Source organism: Pimephales promelas, chromosome 2 (assembly GCF_988280905.1).
Source record: "Pimephales promelas chromosome 2, fPimPro1.hap1.1, whole genome shotgun sequence".
NCBI classification, from domain to species: domain Eukaryota; kingdom Metazoa; phylum Chordata; class Actinopteri; order Cypriniformes; family Leuciscidae; genus Pimephales; species Pimephales promelas.
In genome coordinates, this window is record NC_142770.1 from 36,586,747 (window position 1) to 36,605,922 (window position 19,176).

General features: G+C 39.2%; 1 protein-coding gene across 1 annotated transcript in view; it reads left to right on the forward strand.

Annotated features, from left to right (window-relative positions):
- LOC148997289 (uncharacterized) overlaps positions 1-18,940 on the forward strand; it is a 406,394-nt gene extending 387,454 nt beyond the window's left edge. The window contains exon 4 of the mRNA XM_089118904.1: positions 18,092-18,940. Coding sequence (XP_088975030.1) covers positions 18,092-18,403 — 312 coding nt within the window. The 3' untranslated portion in view covers positions 18,404-18,940. The remainder of the gene's footprint in view (positions 1-18,091) is intronic.
- The last annotated feature ends 236 nt before the right edge of the window (positions 18,941-19,176 follow it).

Here is a 19,176-nt window from a genome sequence, read left to right on the forward strand (position 1 = left end):
ATACTGAATTCCAGACCTCTCACTTTTGTTCACAATGAGCTTGATGAGCCGCAGCCACTAACGCCAGCACATTTCTTAGTTGGTGAACGACTCACTTCACTACCTCCAAAACCATTTCCAGCCGACTATGATCATCCCACTGTGAGTAAGGGTGATATGACAAGAAGGTGGAGATACAGAAACCGACTCATGACCAACCTGTGGAATCGTTGGAGGAGGGATTATCTACTGGATCTGAAATCTGCACATTCCTGCAACACGCAGAAACCTACTCAGTTGAAAATGGGTGACGTTGTGCTCATAGGAGATGTCAATATGCCGAGACAAACCTGGAAATTGGGAAAGATTGAAGAGCTGTTTCCAGGCAGAGATGGCAAAGTTAGATCCTGTGCTTTGCGTACATCCACAGGGACTGTGTTGAAGAGACCCGTTCAATTGCTTTATGCATTAGAGATTTAAGTTGATGAACATTTGTTCATGGGGGGGAGGATGTTGTGAATTAATCAGAATAGAAATGTGAATTTGTTATCTTTAATAATAACGGAAACAGTTTGACATTAATGGGGGTGTTCAGCTTTAAGAGAATTCTACCAATAATGCATCAGTGTATGTGAGGAAAAAAAGAGAAAGAGATTGTTTTCATGTGCGAGCGCTGTATCTAATGATTCAAGTTCAGAAACTTCAGTAAACAGTTCAGTTTATTCAATTCAAGTCGTCAGTGGTCATTATTGCTGGTCAAGGAAGAAAATACACGACAAAGCACACCATAGCAACTATATATGGTACCCTAGTAACCATACAAACACATGAATAAGCCATATCTCAGCACCAGAACATCGTACAGGCATGGTTGTTGGCTTGTATGGAATTCTGTACCACACTCTAGCCACCGGGTGGTGAGTTTTGCCACTGCAAGCACCACTTCACATTTTCGTCTGGAAATGTACGTTCTAGTTCTTATTCTTATTGTTCCGCCGTTTTTCTGTTCGCTACTCCTCCCGCAGCTTTTGTCAGAGACCCATGGGTGAGGCGTCAAATCGACCGGCTTATTTAGGAGAGGTGTGCTATGACTTTTATAAGCGATCGGGGGTACGATGTTCGCCCCAGGGGCGAAAAACGGCCCAAAAAATCCCATAGACTTAACATTACGACAAATTTTGGCGACTCATAGCTCTGAGCGAGAATTTCGCAGAAATGTGTAATTTACCACATTTGAAGAGGCTAACAGGTTCTTTAAGAAAATACCTCACAATGGGGTAAAAGTTGCACCCCTGGGGGGCAGGAGCTCCCCAAATTTTTCCCATTGAAAATTTTCTAGTATAGCATTTTACTATTCCAGGAAAAAGTTTGGAGCACTCCTACGTCCACAGTTTTTGTCACAGACCCATGAATGAGGCATCAAATCGTGCGGCCTATTGAGGAGAAGTGTCATATCACTTTTATCAGTGATCGGGGGTACGGTGTTCGACCCAGGGGCGAACAAATTTCCAAAAAATCCCATAGACTTAACATTGAGACAAACTTTGACGACTCGTAGCTCCAAACAAGGATATCGGACAAACGTGAGATTTGCCACATTTGAAGAGGCTGGCAGGCTCTTTAAGAACATACCACACAATGGGGTAAAAGTTGCACCCCTGGGGGGCAGGAGCTGCCCAAAGTTTCCCCATTGACTTACTATGGTGAAGGACGTCCCATCAAATGCATGTGTTTTTCCTACTATGGTAAATTGCATAGGGATTTTGTATTGAACATAGCTCTGGATCACACTGTCATAGAGACAAGGGGGCGGGCTCATTTTACTCAGACGACCAATCAGTCTCTCAGGATCATTATGAAGCTATTAAGCCACGCCCTAGCAACCATTTAGAGCACATTAGCAACAACTCCCATAGACTTCCATTGAATTAGATCAAAGGGATATCTCAGGATATAAGTGTCATAGAAACATGAGGGTGGGCTCGTTTGACTTGGGCCAGCAAACAGCCAATCCTGAATCACCTCAACACTTACTGTCAACGCCCTAGCAACCATTGTAGAGCACCTTAGCAACCAAAATCCAAAGAGGGATATCTTCCATTCTGAATGTCATAGAGGCATGGGAGTTGGTTTGTATCATTCATACTGACAAGCATCCTGTGGAGATTCATGTTTGGCAGCTGCCAAGCCACTCCCTAGCAACCAAACAGAGTACCCTAGCAACCATTTTGCACAACCTATATCTCTACATCAGAACATCGTATAGAGATGGGGGTTGGTTTATATCATTCATACTGACAAGCAGCCTTTGGAGTTTTATGATTGGCAGCTGCCAAGCCACTCCCTAGCAACCAAAAACAGTACCCTAGAAACCATTTTGTAAGACTTATATCTCTGCACCAAAACATCGTATAGAGATGGGGGTTGGTTTATACATTCACATTGACTTTTGAGCTTCATGATTGGCAGCTGCCAAGCCACTCCCTAGCAACCAAACAGAGTACCCTAGCAACCATTTTGTAAGACCTACATCTCTGCATCAAAACATCGTATAGAGATGGGGGTTGGCTCTTTTTACTCATGCTAGCAAACATGACTTGCTACATGCTACACATGCTAGCAGAGAATAGCTACATGCTAATATTGATTAGCTAAGTGCTAAATCATGCCAAGAAAATGCTACAAATTTCATAGTAACCATCTGTGACAACTACCAACCACCTATACCAGAACATCCAAGCAACCTCCTAGCAACACCCTAGCAACCACCTAGCAACCACCCAGAACACCCTAGCAACCACCAAGAACACCCTAGCAACCACCCAGAATATCCTAGCAACTGCCTAACAACACCATAGCAACCACCCAGAACACCCTAGCAACCACCTAGCAACACCCTAGCAACCACACAGAACACCCTAGCAACCACCTAGCAACACCCTAGCAACCACCTAGCAACCACCCAGAACACCCTAGCAACCGGGTGGTGAGTTTTGCCACTGCAAGCACCACTTCACATTTTCCTCTGGAAATGTACATTCTAGTTATTATTATTCTTCTTACTCAAAATTTTCTGACTCTAACTCCTCCTAGAGCTTTGACTCTACAAACTCCAAACTCGGGTCAGACCTTCAGACTGTTCTGACTTAGTGTGCTATATCTTTTTAGACTGATTCGACTTTCAGATTTCTTAAAAATTAATATTAAAAATCATAAAAATCCCATTGACTTTCATTGCAGCATGGTCAAATTGAGCCAAGACTACGGTGGCCCAATAGCGTACAACAAAAACTCAAATCTAAATTCCCTGAAGCCCTAGACTCAATTAAACTACCATTCTATATGAACTAATGAACTATCTATCTATCTATCTATCTATCTATCTATCTATCTATCTATCTATCTATCTATCTATCTATCTATCTATCTATCCATCTTTCTTTCTAACAAATCTATCCATCTTTCTTTCTAACAAATCTATCCATCTTTCTTTCTAACAAATCTATCCATCTTTCTTTCTAACTAATCTATCCATCTTTCTTTCTACCTAATCTATCCATCTTTCTTTCTAACAAATCTATCCATCTTTCTTTCTACCTAATCTATCCATCTTTCTTTCTACCTAATCTATCCATCTTTCTTTCTACCTAATCTATCCATCTTTCTTTCTAACAAATCTATCCATCTTTCTTTCTACCTAATCTATCCATCTTTCTTTCTACCTAATCTATCCATCTTTCTTTCTACCTAATCTATCCATCTTTCTTTCTACCTAACTAATCTATCCATCTTTCTTTCTAACAAATCTATCCATCTTTCTTTCTACCTAATCTATCCATCTTTCTTTCTACCTAACTAATCTATCCATCTTTCTTTCTAACAAATCTATCCATCTTTCTTTCTAACAAATCTATCCATCTTTCTTTCTAACAAATCTATCCATCTTTCTTTCTAACTAATCTATCCATCTTTCTTTCTAACAAATCTATCCATCTTTCTTTCTACCTAATCTATCCATCTTTCTTTCTACCTAATCTATCCATCTTTCTTTCTAACAAATCTATCCATCTTTCTTTCTACCTAATCTATCCATCTTTCTTTCTACCTAACTAATCTATCCATTTTTCTTTCTAACTAATCTATCCATCTTTCTTTCTAACAAATCTATCCATCTTTCTTTCTACCTAATCTATCCATCTTTCTTTCTACCTAACTAATCTATCCATTTTTCTTTCTAACTAATCTATCCATCTTTCTTTCTAACAAATCTATCCATCTTTCTTTCTACCTAATCTATCCATCTTTCTTTCTAACAAATCTATCCATTTTTCTTTCTAACTAATCTATCCATCTTTCTTTCTAACAAATCTATCCATCTTTCTTTCTACATAATCTATCCATCTTTCTTTCTACCTAACTAATCTATCCATTTTTCTTTCTAACTAATCTATCCATCTTTCTTTCTAACAAATCTATCCATCTTTCTTTCTACCTAACTAATCTATCCATCTTTCTTTCTAACAAATCTATCCATCTTTCTTTCTAACAAATCTATCCATCTTTCTTTCTAGCAAATCTATCCATCTTTTTTTCTAACTAATCTATCCATCTTTCTTTCTAACTAATCTATCCATCTTTCTTTCTAACTAATCTATCCATCTTTCTTTCTAACTAATCTATCCATCTTTCTTTCTAAATAATCTATCGTTCTTTCTTTCTAACAAATCTATCGTTCTTTCTTTCTACCTAACTAATCTATCCATCTTTCTTTCTAACAAATCTATACATCTTTCTTTCTAACTAATCTATCCATCTTTCTTTCTAACAAATCTATCGTTCTTTATTTCTACCCAAGTAATCTATCCATCTTTCTTTCTAACAATACTTTCTTTCTCTTTCTTTCTTTCTTTCTTTCTTTCTTTCTTTCTTTCTTTCTTTCTTTCTTTCTTTCTTTCTAACAAATCTATCCATGTTTCTTTCTAACTAATCTATCCAGCTTTCTTTCTAACAAATCTATCCATCTTTCTTTCTAACTAATCTATGCATCTTTCTTTCTAAAAATTCTTTCTTTCTCTTTCGTTCTTTCTTTCTTTCTTGATGCTAATAACATGCTAATCATGCTAGCTTTCTGCTAATCATGTTAGCTTCTTGTTAAAAACATGCTAGCATGATGCTAGCTACATGCTAATCATGCTAGCATGATGCTAGCTACATGCTAATCATGCTAGCTTCTTGCTAAAAACATGCTAGCATGATGCTAGCTACATGCTAATCATGCTAGCATGATGCTAGCTACATGCTAATCATGCTAGCTTCTTGCTAAAAACATGCTAGCATGATGCTAGCAACATGCTAATCATGTTATTATGATGCTAGCTACATGCTAATCATGCTAGCATGATGCTAGCTACATGCTAATCCTGCTAGCTTCTTGCTAAAAACATGCTAGCATGATGCTAGCAACATGCTAATCATGTTATTATGATGCTAGCTACATGCTAATCATGCTAGCATGATGCTAGCTACATGTTAATCATGCTAGCTTCTTGCTAGCAACATGCTAATCATGCTAGCATGATGCTAGCTACATGCTAATCATGCTAGCTTCTTCCTAAAAACATGTTAGCATGATGCTAGCAACATGCTAATCATGCTATTATGATGTTAGCTACATGCTAGTCATGCTAGCTTCTTGCTAAAAACATGCTAATCATGCTAGCTTGATGCTAGCTACATGTTAATCATGTTAGCTTCTTGCTAAAAACATGCTAGCATAATGCTAGCAACATGCTAATCATGCTATTATGATGTTAGCTACATGCTAATCATGCTAGCTTCTTGCTAAAAACATGCTAGCATGATGCTAGCAACATGCTAATCATGCTATTATGATGTTAGCTACATGCTAGTCATGCTAGCTTCTTGCTAAAAACATGCTTATCATGCTAGCTTGATGCTAGCTACATGCTAATGATGTTAGCTTCTTGCTAAAAACATGTTAGCATGATGCTAACAACATGCTAATAATGTTATTATGATGCTAGCTACATGCTAATCATGGTAGCATGATGCTAGCTACATGCTAATCATGCTAGCTTCTTGCTAAAAACATGCTAACATGATGCTAGCAACATGCTAATCATGCTAGCATGATGCTAGCTACATGCTAATCATTCTAGCTTCTTGCTAAAACATGCTAGCATGATGATAGCAACATGCTAATCAGGTTAGCATGATGCTAGCTACATGCTAGTCATGCTAGCTTCTTGATAAAAACACGTTAGCATGATGCTAGCAACATGCTAATCATGCTATTATGATGCTAGCTACATGCTAATCATGCTAACAACATGCTAATCATCTTAACTACATGCTAATCAAATTAGCATCAAGCTAGCTACATGCTAATCATGTTAGATTCTTGCCGAAAACATCTATCTATCTATCTATCTATCTATCTATCTATCTATCTATCTATCTATCTATCTATCTATCTATATTTCTTTCTAACTAATCTATCCATCTTTCTTTCTTTCTTTCTAATCTATCTTTAAAACTTCATTCAAACTTCAAAACTTCAAACGCTCTGGTCCGGCTTTCTCAAGCCAACTTAAAGTTTGTCATCAAACTTTTTTTTCTAGTTAGTGGTGCTTGCTGAAAGCAAGGCAACACTATTACTATTGTGTTTTTTGAGCCGGCCCAAAAGTTTGGCACGCTACTCCTCCCGCAGTTTTTGTCACACACCCATGAATGAGGTCTCAAAACGTGCGGAATATTCGGGAATGGTGTGCTATGACTTTTCCAAGCGTTGGGGGGTACGATGTTCGCCCGAAGGGCGAACAAATTTCCCAAAAATCCCATAGACTTAACATTGCGACAAACTTTGACGACTCGTAGCTCCGAGCGAGGATTTCACAGAAGCCTGCGATTTACCACATTTGAAGAGGCTGACAGGCTCTGTAAGAACATACCTCACAATGGGGTAAAAGTTGCACCCCTGGGGGGCAGGAGCTGCCCAAATTTTCCCCCATTGACTCCCATGTTATTTATTATTAGTGGTGCTTGCTGAAAGCAAGGCAACACTATTACTATTGTGTTTTTTGAGTCGGCCAAAAAGTTTGGCGCGCTACTCCTCCCGCAGTTTTTGTCACACACCCATGAATGAGGTCTCAAATCGTGCGGATTATTCGGGAATGGTGTGCTATGACTTTTCTAAGCGATCGGGGGTACGATGTTCGCCCGAAGGGCGAACAAATTTCCCAAAAATCCCATAGACTTAACATTGCGACAAACTTTGACGACTCATAGCTCCGAGCGAGAATTTCACAGAAGCCTGCGATTTACCACATTTGAAGAGGCTGACAGGCTCTGTAAGAACATACCTCACAATGGGGTAAAAGTTGCACCCCTGGGGGGCAGGAGCTGCCCAAATATTCCCCCATTGACCCCCATGTTATTTATTAGTGGTGCTTGCTGAAAGCAAGGCAACACTATTACTATTGTGTTTTTTGAGTCGGCCCAAAAGTTTGGCACGCTACTCCTCCCGCAGTTTTTGTCACACACCCATGAATGAGGTCTCAAAACGTGCGGAATATTCGGGAATGGTGTGCTATGACTTTTCTAAGCGATCGGGGGTACGATGTTCGCCCGAAGGGCGAACAAATTTCCCAAAAATCCCATAGACTTAACATTGCGACAAACTTTGACGACTCATAGCTCCGAGCGAGGATTTCACAGAAGCCTGCGATTTACCACATTTGAAGAGGCTGACAGGCTCTGTAAGAACATACCTCACAATGGGGTAAAAGTTGCACCCCTGGGGGGCAGGAGCTGCCCAAATTTTCCCCCATTGACCCCCATGTTATTTATTATTCTTCTTCTTATTATTCTGGCCACTTTTTGGTTCGCTACTCCTCCCGCAGATTTTGTCACAGACCCATGGGTGAGGTGTCAAATCGACCGGCTCATTTAGGAGAGGTGTGCTATGACTTTTCTAAGAGATCGGGGGTACGATGTTCGCCCCAGGGGCGAAAAACGGCCAAAAAAAATCCCATAGACTTAACATGGCGAAAAAATTTGACGAGTCATAGCTCTGAGCGAGGATTTCGCAGAAACTTGCAATTTACCACATTTGAAGAGGCTGACAGGCTCTTTAAGAAAATACCTCACAATGGGGTAAAGGTTGCACCCCTTGGGGGCAGGAGCTCCCCAAATATTTTTCCCATTGAAATTTTCTAGTATAGCATTTTACTATTCCAGGAAAAAGTTTGGAGCACTCCTACGTCCACATTTTTTGTCACAGACCCATGAATGAGGCATCAAATCGTGCGGCCTATTGAGGAGAAGTGTCAAATGAATTTTATAAGAGATCAGGGGTACGGTGCTCGCCCCAGGGGCGAACAAATTTCCAAAAAATCCCATAGACTTAACATTGAGACAAACTTTGACGACTCATAGCTCCGAACAACGATTTCGGAAAAATGTGTGATTTTCCACATTTGAAGAGGCTTACAGGCTCTGTAAGAACATACCACACAATGGGGTAAAAGTTGCACCCTTGGGGGGCAGGAGCTGCCCAAAGTTTTCCCCATTGACTTACTATGGTGAAGGACGTCCCATCAAATGCATGTGTTTTTCCTACTATGGTAAATTGCATAGGGATTTTGTATTGAACATAGCTCTGGATCACAGTGTCATAGAGACAAGGGGGCGGGCTCATTTTACTCAAACGACCAATCAGTCTCTCAGGATCATTGTGATGCTATCAAGCCACGCCCTAGCAACCATATAGAGCACCTTAGCAACAACTCCCATAGACTTCCATTGAAAGAGATCAAAGGGATATCTCCGGATAGAAGTGTCATAGAAACACAAGGGTGGTCTCGTTTGACTCGGGGTAGCAAACAGCCAATCATGAATCACCTCAACAATTTCTGGCCACTCCCTAGCAACCATTATCGAGCACCTTAGCAACCAAATTTTAAAGAGGGATATCTTCCATTCTGAATGTCATACAGGCTTGGGAGTTGTATTATATCAATTATACTGACAAGCAGCCTTTGGAGATTCATGATTGGCAGCTGCCAAGCCACCCCCTAGCAACCAAAAAGAGTACCCTAGCAACCATTTTGTAAGATCTACATCTCTGCATCAAAACATCGTATAGAGATGGGGGTTGGCTCTTTTTACTCATGCTAGCAAACATGACTTGCTACATGCTACACATGCTAGCAGAGAATAGCTACATGCTAATATTGATTAGTTAAGTGCTAAATCATGCCAAGAAAATGCTACAAATTTCACAGTAACCATCTGTGACAACTACCAACCACCTATACCAGAACATCCAAGCAACCTCCTAGCAGCACCCTAGCAACCACCTAACAACCACCCAGAACACGCTAGCAACACCCTAGCAACCACCCAGAATACCCTAGCAACCGCCCAACAACACCATAGCAACCACCCAGAATACCCTAGCAACTGCCTAACAACACCATAGCAACCACCCATAACACCCTAGCAATCACCCAGAACACCCTAGCAACCACTCAGAACACCCTAGCAACCACCTAGCAACACCATAGCAACCACCCAGAACACCCTAGCAACCGCCTAGCAACACCCTAGCAACCACACAGAACACCCTAGCAACCACCTAGCAACACCCTAGCAACCACCCAGAACACCCTAGCAACCGAGCGAGCTTTTTGCCACTGCAAGCACCACTTCACATTTTCCTCTGGAAATGTACATTCTAGTTAGTGGTGCTTGCTGAAAGCAAGGCAACACTATTACTATTGTGTTTTTTGAGCCGGCCCAAAAGTTTGACGCGCTACTCCTCCCGCAGTTTTTGTCACACACCCATGAATGAGGTCTCAAAACGTGCGGAATATTCGGGAATGGTGTGCTATGACTTTTCTAAGCGATCGGGGGTACGATGTTCGCCCGAAGGGCGAACAAATTTCCCAAAAATCCCATAGACTTAACATTGCGACAAACTTTGACGACTCATAGCTCCGAGCGAGAATTTCACAGAAGCCTGCGATTCACCACATTTGAAGAGGCTGACAGGCTCTGTAAGAACATACCTCACAATGGGGTAAAAGTTGCACCCCTGGGGGGCAGGAGCTGCCCAAATTTTCCCCATTGACCCCCATGTTATTTATTAGTGGTGCTTGCTGAAAGCAAGGCAACACTATTACTATTGTGTTTTTTGAGTCGGCCCAAAAGTTTGGCACGCTACTCCTCCCGCAGTTTTTGTCACACACCCATGAATGAGGTCTCAAAACGTGCGGAATATTCGGGAATGGTGTGCTATGACTTTTCTAAGCGATCGGGGGTACGATGTTCGCCCGAAGGGCGAACAAATTTCCCAAAAATCCCATAGACTTAACATTGCGACAAACTTTGACGACTCATAGCTCCGAGCGAGAATTTCACAGAAGCCTGCGATTTACCACATTTGAAGAGGCTGACAGGCTCTGTAAGAACATACCTCACAATGGGGTAAAAGTTGCACCCCTGGGGGGCAGGAGCTGCCCAAATTTTCCCCCATTGACCCCCATGTTATTTATTATTCTTCTTCTTATTATTCTGGCCACTTTTTGGTTCGCTACTCCTCCCGCAGATTTTGTCACAGACCCATGGGTGAGGTGTCAAATCGACCGGCTCATTTAGGAGAGGTGTGCTATGACTTTTCTAAGCGATCGGGGGTACGATGTTCGCCCCAGGGGCGAAAAACGGCCAAAAAAAATCCCATAGACTTAACATGGCGAAAAAATTTGACGAGTCATAGCTCTGAGCAAGGATTTCGCAGAAACTTGCAATTTACCACATTTGAAGAGGCTGACAGGCTCTTTAAGAAAATACCTCACAATGGGGTAAAGGTTGCACCCCTGGGGGGCAGGAGCTCCCCAAATATTTTTCCCATTGAAATTTTCTAGTATAGCATTTTACTATTCCAGGAAAAAGTTTGGAGCACTCCTACGTCCACATTTTTTGTCACAGACCCATGAATGAGGCATCAAATCGTGCGGCCTATTGAGGAGAAGTGTCAAATGAATTTTATAAGAGATCAGGGGTACGGTGCTCGCCCCAGGGGCGAACAAATTTCCAAAAAATCCCATAGACTTAACATTGAGACAAACTTTGACGACTCATAGCTCCGAACAACGATTTCGGAAAAATGTGTGATTTTCCACATTTGAAGAGGCTTGCAGGCTCTGTAAGAATATACCTCACAATGGGGTAAAAGTTGCACCCCTGGGGGGCAGGAGCTGCCCAAAATTTTTCCCCATTGACTTACTATGGTGAAGGACGTCCCATCAAATGCATGTGTTTTTCCTACTATGGTAAATTGCATAGGGATTTTGTATTGAACATAGCTCTGGATCACAGTGTCATAGAGACAAGGGGGCGGGCTCATTTTACTCAGACGACCAATCAGTCTCTCAGGATCATTGTGATGCTATCAAGCCACGCCCTAGCAACCATTTAGAGCACCTTAGTAACAACTCCCATAGACTTCCATTAAAAGAGATCAAAGGGATATCTCAGGATAGAAGTGTCATAGAAACATGAGGGTGGGCTCGTTTGACTCGGGCCAGCAAACAGCCAATCATGAATCACCTCAACACTTACTGACCACGCCCTAGCAACCATTGTCGAGCACCTTAGCAACCAAAATCTAAAGAGGGATATCTTCCATTCTGAATGTCACAGAGGCATGGGAGTTGTATTATATCAATCATACTGACAGGCAGCCTTTGGAGATTCATGTTTGGCAGCTGCCAAGCCACTACCTAGCAACCAAACAGAGTACCCTAGCAACCATTTTACAAGAACTACATCTCTACATCAGAACATCGTATAGAGATGGGGGTTGGTTTATATCATTCATACTGACAAGCAGCCTTTGGAGCTTCATGATTGGCAGCTGCCAAGCCACTCCCTAGCAACCAAAAACAGTACCCTAGCAACCATTTTGTAAGACTTATATCTCTGCACCAAAACATCGTATAGAGATGGGGGTTGGTTTATACATTCACATTGACTTTTGAGCTTCATGATTGGCAGCTGCCAAGCCACTCCCTAGCAACCAAACAGAGTACCCTAGCAACCATTTTGTAAGACCTACATCTCTGCATCAAAACATCGTATAGAGATGGGGGTTGGCTCTTTTTACTCATGCTAGCAAACATGACTTGCTACATGCTACACATGCTAGCAGAGAATAGCTACATGCTAATATTGATTAGCTAAGTGTTAAATCATGCCAAGAAAATGCTACAAACTTCATAGTAACCATCTGTGACAACTACCAACCTCCTAGCAACAACCTAGCAACCACCCAGAACACGCTAGCAACACCCTAGCAACCACCCAGAATACCCTAGCAACCGCCTAACAACACCATAGCAACCACCCAGAACACCCTAGCAACCACCAAGAACACCCTAGCAACCACCCAGAATACCCTAGCAACCGCCCATCAACACCATAGCAACCACCTAGCAACACCCTAGCAACCACCCAGAACACCCTAGCAACCACCTAGCAACACCCTAGCAACCACTCAGAACACCCTAGCAACTGCCTAGCAACACCCTAGCAACCACCCAGAACACCCTAGCAACCGCCTAGCAACACCCTAGCAACCACCCAAAACACCCTAGCAACCACCTAGCAACACCCTAGCAACCACCCAGAACAACCACCTAGCAACACCCTAGCAACCACCCAGAATACCCTAGCAACCACATAGCAACCACCTAGCAACCACCTAGCAACACCCTAGCAACCACCCAGAATACCCTAGCAACCACATAGCAACCACCTAGCAACACCCAGAACAACTTAGCAACCAACAATAATACCCTAGCAACCGCCTAGCAACCACCCAGAACACCATAGCAACCAGCCATAACACCCTAGCAACCGGGTGGTGAGTTTTGCCACTGCAAGCACCACTTCACATTTTCCTCTGGAAATGTACATTCTAGTTATTATTATTCTTCTTACTCAAAATTTTCTGACTCTAACTCCTCCTAGAGCTTTAACTCTACAAACTCCAAACTCGAGTCAGACCTTCAGACTGTTCTGACTTAGTGTGCTATATCTTTTTAGACTGATTCGACTTTCAGATTTCTTAAAAATTAATATTAAAAATCATAAAAATCCCATTGACTTTCATTGCAGCATGGTCAAATTGAGCCAAGACTACGGTGGCCCAATAGCGTACAACAAAAACTCAAATCTAAATTCCCTGAAGCCCTAGACTCAATTAAACTACCATTCTATATGTACTAATGATCTATCTATCTATCTATCTATCTATCTATCTATCTATCTATCTATCTATCTATCTATCTATCTATCTATCTATCTATCTATCTATCTGTCTGTCTATCTATCTATCTATCCATCTTTCTTTCTAACTAATCTATCCATCTTTCTTTCTAACAAATCTATCCATCTTTCTTTCTAACTAATCTATCGTTCTTTCTTTCTAACAAATCTATCCATCTTTCTTTCTAACAAATCTATCCATCTTTCTTTCTAACTAATCTATCCATCTTTCTTTCTACCTAACTAATCTATCCATCTTTCTTTCTAACAAATCTATCCATCTTTCTTTCTAACTAATCTATCCATCTTTCTTTCTAACAAATCTATCCATCTTTCTTTCTAACTAATCTATCCATCTTTCTTTCTAACTAATCTATCCATCTTTCTTTCTAACAAATCTATCCATCTTTCTTTCTAACAAATCTATCCATCTTTCTTTCTACCTAATCTATCCATCTTTCTTTCTAACAAATCTATCCATCTTTCTTTCTAACTAATCTATCCATCTTTCTTTCTAACAAATCTATCCATCTTTCTTTCTAACTAATATATCCATCTTTCTTTCTAACTAATCTATCCATCTTTCTTTCTACCTAATCTATCCATCTTTCTTTCTAACAAATCTATCCATCTTTCTTTCTAACAAATCTATCCATCTTTCTTTCTAACAAATCTATCCATCTTTCTTTCTAACAAATCTATCCATCTTTCTTTCTACCTAATCTATCCATCTTTCTTTCTAACAAATCTATCCATCTTTCTTTCTAACAAATCTATCCATCTTTCTTTCTAACAAATCTATCCATCTTTCTTTCTAACTAATATATCCATCTTTCTTTCTAACTAATCTATCCATCTTTCTTTCTAACTAATCTATCCATCTTTCTTTCTAACTAATCTATCCATCTTTCTTTCTAACTAATCTATCCATCTTTCTTTCTAACTAATATATCCATCTTTCTTTCTAACTAATCTATCCATCTTTCTTTCTAACTAATCTATCCATCTTTCTTTCTAACTAATCTATCCATCTTTCTTTTTAACTAATCTATCGTTCTTTCTTTCTAACAAATCTATCGTTCTTTCTTTCTAACTAATCTATCGTTCTTTCTTTCTACCTAATCTATCCATCTTTCTTTCTAACAAATCTATCCATCTTTCTTTCTACCTAATCTATCCATCTTTCTTTCTAACTAATCTATTCATCTTTCTTTCTAACAATTCTATCCATCTTTCTTTCTAACTAATCTATCCATCTTTCTTTCTAACTAATCTATCCATCTTTCTTTCTAACTAATCTATCCATCTTTCTTTTTAACTAATCTATCGTTCTTTCTTTCTAACTAATATATCCATCTTTCTTTCTACCTAATCTATCCATCTTTCTTTCTAACAATTCTATCCATCTTTCTTTCTACCTAATCTATCCATCTTTCTTTCTACCTAATCTATCCATCTTTCTTTCTATCAAAATCTATCCATCTTTCTTTCTAACAAATCTATCCATCTTTCTTTCTAACTAATCTATCCATCTTTCTTTCTAACAAATCTATCCATCTTTCTTTCTAACAATTCTATCCATCTTTCTTTCTACCTAATCTATCCATCTTTCTTTCTACCTAATCTATCCATCTTTCTTTCTAACAAATCTATCCATCTTTCTTTCTAACAAATCTATCCATCTTTCTTTCTAACAATTCTATCCATCTTTCTTTCTAACTAATCTATCCATCTTTCTTTCTAACTAATCTATCCATCTTTCTTTTTAACTAATCTATCCATCTTTCTTTCTAACTAATCTATCCATCTTTCTTTTTAACTAATCTATCGTTCTTTCTTTCTAACAAATCTATCCATCTTTCTTTCTACCTAATCTATCCATCTTTCTTTCTAACAAATCTATCCATCTTTCTTTCTAACAATTCTATCCATCTTTCTTTCTACCTAATCTATCCATCTTTCTTTCTACCTAATCTATCCATCTTTCTTTCTAACTAATCTATCCATCTTTCTTTCTAACAAATCTATCCATCTTTCTTTCTAACAATTCTATCCATCTTTCTTTCTAACTAATCTATCCATCTTTCTTTCTAACTAACTAATCTATCCATCTTTCTTTCTAACTAACTAGTCTATCCATCTTTCTTTCTAACTAATCTATCCATCTTTCTTTCTAACTAATCTATGCATCTTTCTTTCTAAAAATTCTTTCTTTCTCTTTCGTTCTTTCTTTCTTTCTTGATGCTAATAACATGCTAATCATGCTAGCTTTATGCTAATCATGTTAGCTTCTTGTTAAAAACATGCTAGCATGATGCTAGCTACATGCTAATCATGCTAGCATGATGCTAGCTACATGCTAATCATGCTAGCTTCTTGCTAAAAACATGCTAGCATGATGCTAGTTACATGCTAATCATGCTAGCATGATGCTAGCTACATGCTAATCATGCTAGCATGATGCTAGTTACATGCTAATCATGCTAGCATGATGCTAGCTACATGCTAATCATGCTAGCTTCTTGCTAAAAACATGTTAGCATGATGCTAGTTACATGCTAATCATGCTAGCATGATGCTAGCTACATGCTAATCATGCTAGCTTCTTGCTAAAAACATGTTAGCATGATGCTAGTTACATGCTAATCATGCTAGCATGATGCTAGCTACATGCTAATCATGTTAGCATGATGCTAGCTACATGCTAATCATGCTAGCTTCTTGCTAAAACATGCTAGCATGATGTTAGGAACATGCTAATCATGTTATTATGATGTTAGCTACATGCTAATCATGTTAGCATTATGCTAGCTACATGCTAATCCTGTTAGCTTCTTGCTAAAAACATGCTAGCATGATGCTAGCAACATGCTAATCATGTTATTATGATGCTAGCTACATGCTAATCAGGCTAGCATGATGCTAGCTGCATGCTAATCATGCTAGCTTCTTGCTAAAAACATGCTAGCATGATGCTACCAACATGCTAATCATGCTAGCATGATGCTAGCTACATGCTAATCATGCTAGCTTCTTGCTAAAAACATGCTAGCATTATGCTAGCAACATGCTAATCATGTTATTATGATGCTAGCTACATGTTAATCATGCTAGCATGATGCTAGCTACATGTTAATCATGCTAGCTTCTTGCTAAAAACATGTTAGCATGATGCTAGCAACATGCTAATCATGCTTGCCAGATGCTAGCTACATGCTAATCATGCTAGCATGATGCTAGCTACATGCTAATCATGTTAGCTTCTTGTTAAAAACATGCTAGCATGATGCTAGCAACATGCTAATCATGCTAGCATGATGCTAGCTACATGCTAATCATGCTAGCATGATGCTAGCTACATGCTAATCATGCTAGCATAATGCTAGCAACATGCCAATCATGCTAGCATGATGCTAGCTACATGCTAATCATGCTAGCTTCTTGTTAAAAACATGCTACCATGATGCTAGCTACATGCTAATCATGATAGCTTCTTGCTAGAAACACACTAACATGATGCTAGCTACATGCTAATCATGCTAGCTTCTTGCTAAAAACATGCTAGCATGATGCTAGCAACATGCTAATCATGTTATTATGATGCTAGCTACATGCTAATCATGCTAACATGATGCTAGCTACATGCTAATCATGCTAGCTTCTTGCTAAAAACATGTTAGCATGATGCTAACAACATGCTAATCATGCTATTATGATGCTATCAACATGCTAATCATGCTAACATGATGCTAGCTACATGCTAGTCATGCTAGCTTCTTGCTAAAACATGTTAGCATGATGCTAGCTACATGCTAGTCATGCTAGCTTCTTGCTAAAAACATGCTAGCATGATGCTAGCAACATGCTAATCATGCTATTATGATGCTAGCAACATGCTAATCATATTAGCATCAAGCTAGCTACATGCTAATCATGTTAGCTTCTTGCCAAAAACCTCTATCTATCTATCTATCTATCTATCTATCTATCTATCTATCTATCTATCTATCTATCTATCTATCTATCTTTCTAACTAATCTATCTTTCTAACTAATCTATCCATCTTTCTTTCTTTCTTTCTTTCTTTCTTTCTTTCTTTCTTTCTTTCTTTCTTTCTTTCTTTCTTTCTAATTCCATCTTTAAAACTTCATTCAAACTTCAAAATTCTTCAAACGCTCTGGTCCGGCTTTCTCAAGCCAACTTAAAGTTTGTGTCATCAAACTTTTTTTTCTAGTTTAAATCATTAATGTTCATAAATTAACAAAGTTCAGTTTTAAGAACTATCTATTTAATGTTAATTTCTTATTTTCATTTATTTGTTGCAACCTGCTAAGTTTCAAACAATAATAATCAAATAATTATTGGGTTCAAGGAACACAACCTTTTGAAGTATTTTTGATGCACAGCACTTCTCTTTAAAGGGATTCTCCACCCAAAAATGAAAATTGTCTTCATTTACTCACCCTTAAGTTTTTGCAACCCTGTATGAGTTTCTTTCTTCTGCTGAACACAAAGCAAGATATTTTGAAGAACGATTGGAACTTTGGCACCATTGACTTCCATAGTTTTTTTTTTTCTACTATGGAAGTCAATGGTGCTAAACAACTGTTCCAATCGTTCTTCAAAATATCTTCCTTTCTGTTCAGCAGAAGAAACTCATACAGGATTGCAACAACTTGAGGGTAAATAAAAGATGATGGAATTTTCATTTTTGGTTGGAGTATCCCTTAAACTCAACACACTACTTTTTGTTTTATTATAGCCAGGCGAGGATCCTGGGCAATACCTGGAGATGCGGCCTATCTCCTCTCCAGTGCTGCTTTTTGATGGAACAACCAGCATTGTCGCTGTGGGAAACATGCCTGTGAGCACCCTCCCCCAGGAGGAATTCTGGGAAGGAATGTTGGTATTGATGGCATACTACTACACTCTGCACTTAACGTACCCAAAATGTGTAGCTACTGTCCTCTCTGTCATTCAGACCGAGGTTATTGGTGATGTCATCCATGATCAAGATGCCACTAGTGCGTATAAGAAAGCAATAAGTGAATGGAAATCATTCGTTGAAAAATAGTTGAAGGTCAAGCAGCATTTTGTCAGGTTTGTTGTGTTTTTGTTTGCAGTGCTTTTAGTAACGCGTTTTGTGCCTTACTCGGCTAGCTCCACAAGTTTTACCTCAGTGTCCAAAATAACATGGCTGTGTTCCTTCTGACTTGTTTTTTACTTTTGAGAGGTCTCAAATTTTAGATTTCATTTTAACTGAGGCATGTTGAATACTTCAATACATTGGCTAGTTTTATATGAATTTATTTTAATTCTGTTTTTATGGATTGTATTCATGTGACAAATCATAGCACTATGTATTGTGCTTTGATTGCTTTAGGTTTTCTGTGCAAAACTGTTCATTAATTTAAAAGTCTTTATCGTAAAAAAAAATTTGCTGTTTAAAGGCATGCAGCAACCCTAACTCGCTGTTAGTGTACACATGTAATATGCTGTTTAATAAATGTTGACAGTACTCATTTGCTGTGGTTGTGATTCAGTCGGTGGGGGGTTGATTCCGATTTTCACTTTTTTCATTTTTAGTTTGTAATGTTGCTGTTGGTGCATGAACAGTATGTGCAAAGTTGCAGCGCTGAAATTTCAGTGTAAGCAGAGATATCGTCTTTTAAAAATCAAGAAGTTTAATGCCTACAAAAACTATGCGAATGGCTATATTCCTGCGGCTTGTCAAGTGTGTTGTGTTCACCAGCTGTCACAATGGATACAATTTGTTTGATTATGTTCCTGAAAATGACAAACGTAATTTAGCTGCGAATCTCCACGAATTCAACACCGGATTCAACA